Raw genomic sequence first — 2,265 nt, 5'->3', positions numbered from 1 at the left:
ATCTATCCCATAACGTCACGCAGGTATCCGAACCGGTTTCCAACCACCCTATGACATCATTCGGATGCAATAGAAGAGGATCCGATTGATGAGATATGAGAATCCTGTTTCTATACGGGGTCAATGGATTCCTTCTGGCAGATCAATGCAGCGCCACTGCGGAGTTGCTTCGGCTACCCTCGCTTATAGAGTGAGGAGAGGATGGCTGCCCGTTGTCTATATAGAATAGCTAGATGCTGGCTCTCTATTCCAGGAGCCAGCGATTCGTCTTTTATCTTTTGACAATAAGATACCAGAGTTACCACTGTCCTCATACAATATTCATAGTGTGCCGAGTACCTCTGGTAGTTCAGTATTTGTATAGTATTCTACGAGTTCGCGGTTCAAGCGAGATAATCAAGCCCACCCATAAGGCTTCCCATTATATACCATCCTCCTCTGTGCCGCTGCCGAGTAGCAATCGCCTCGGCGCCGTCACATTACAATTCGAATCGCTCGACCTGGTTACACGTTTGAATCAGTCGAGCTCTATTGATCGATATGGCCCCACGCACCCGTGCTGGGACTGCACCCTCTGGGGGAGCCTCCACGTCGTCCCCTAGAGCGCGTACACCTCTACCCCGGCAGGAATCTGAGATTCCTGAACCCGCCGCTCACCTTGGCATGGGCCCTCCAGCCGCCCTGCCACCGCCGCGGCCCCTACACTCCTATGTCTACCATGGAGATAAAGGGATCAAGGTTGGAGATCCGCCGAATTACAAGGGCAAGACGCTGTCTGAATTCCACAGCTTCACGAGAGCCCTTGAACGGAAATTCCGCCTTAACCTGAGCCAGTTTAATACTCATGAGGTACGAGTCATATACGCCGCGAGCCTCCTCGAAGGCACCACTGCAACTACATGGGCGACCAAGGAAAGGGAGCTTGAGCGTAGCAATGCTGCCATGACATGGGAAGAATTCAAGAACTTCCTTCTGGACCAGATTGAAGACCACCGTAACCGCGCCTTCACAGCGGCGCAGCGGTTCAACTCACTACGTCAACGAGACGACGAGAATCCTTCCGATTTCAATGCAAGATTCGAAGAATATTGGGAGGAACTGTCTGACGATTTGAATCTATTGAAAACGCAGCTTTACCTCGCGAAGCTGACTCATAAGGTGCGGACGACGATATCGCAATATCAAAGTCCGCCCACCAATCGCACCGAGCTTGTCAACCTGGCTTCTCGAATCTATTTGAATAATCAACACAATGAGAAGAAGGGGAACAAGACTCCCTCAAAGCAACCGACAACAGGATCAAAACGGCGCCATGACGGCTCCGGTGCGGATGATGCAAAGAAGAACTCAAAGCGTTCCAGTTCTTCACTTACTGCAAAGGAACGCCAAAATAGACTGGATAACAACCTTTGTTTTAACTGCGGAATCTCAGGCCATTTTGCCAGTGATTGCCGTAAGTCGAAGAAGGGAAGGAACCGAGGAGATACCTCCTCGAAGACGACTCCCCTTCTGGCAAATGTATCCACTGAAGATAAAAAGGAAAAACCCAAGGAGGATTGACAATCCTCACGACTCCGAGTCCATGTAACCTTGAAGATGAATACCCCATCAGGGGAGGTGCCAGTGAGGTGCCTAGTCGACTCCGGGGCGGACGCTAACTTCATATCTTATTCCTTTTCACTCATGAAGGGTTGGAAAAAGATAGGTCCGCCGGGCCACGCAAAGTTTACAGATGGAACAAAATGCCACCGATTCGGCATCATTCAAACAAAGTGTGAGGCCACTGACTCTGAAGGAACCTCCAAGGGGAGCAGTCTGCTCCTCCACGCTGTCAACATCATAGATGAGGACGTCATCCTAGGTCTCCCGTGGTTGAGAGAAAACAATCCTCTCATCGACTGGGTCACTCAGGCGTGGCGGTACCGCCTCACCGACGAAGATGCAGCTTATAGAGGAACCCGAAGAGTTCCATCGGAAGAATCTCGAGGATAAGATTTGAGTCGATATACTGTGTAGCAGGTGACTTGGAATTTGGAAGGCAGGGCGGAGAAGCCGCCACCCCTCACTGCCAGAATCAGCAGTGGATGTCTGGTCATTGAAGGGCGGGACTAAACCGCAACTGTCTCTTTCCCCAGATTAACAAGGACCGTTTTTTTCTAGAAAAAGGAAACCATCGAAAGTTTCCTGGATACCAAAAGTGCCGTACATAAGGATGCCATTTCTGTAAAGGGGGTGCGAACAGCGCCAGTAAGGGACCCCGTTTTA

The 2,265-nt window shown here is 50.5% G+C and overlaps 1 protein-coding gene across 1 annotated transcript; it reads left to right on the top strand.

Annotated features, from left to right (window-relative positions):
* Positions 1–540: 540 nt before the first annotated feature.
* On the top strand, positions 541–1,992 carry HCAG_09234 (predicted protein; the record flags this gene model as incomplete). The annotated part of the gene is made up of 3 exons (XM_001535783.1): positions 541–1,324; positions 1,395–1,453; positions 1,690–1,992. 3 exons carry the CDS (start codon positions 541–543, stop codon positions 1,990–1,992), a joined length of 1,146 nt encoding a protein of 381 aa, XP_001535833.1.
* Positions 1,993–2,265: the final 273 nt, after the last annotated feature.

The sequence above is a fragment of the Histoplasma capsulatum genome, genomic scaffold, assembly GCF_000149585.1.
Source record: "Histoplasma capsulatum NAm1 scaffold_97 genomic scaffold, whole genome shotgun sequence".
NCBI lineage: Eukaryota > Fungi > Ascomycota > Eurotiomycetes > Onygenales > Ajellomycetaceae > Histoplasma > Histoplasma mississippiense.
The sequence above is the reverse complement of the archived record's forward strand: the minus strand, read 5'-3'. Positions and strand labels throughout refer to the sequence as shown.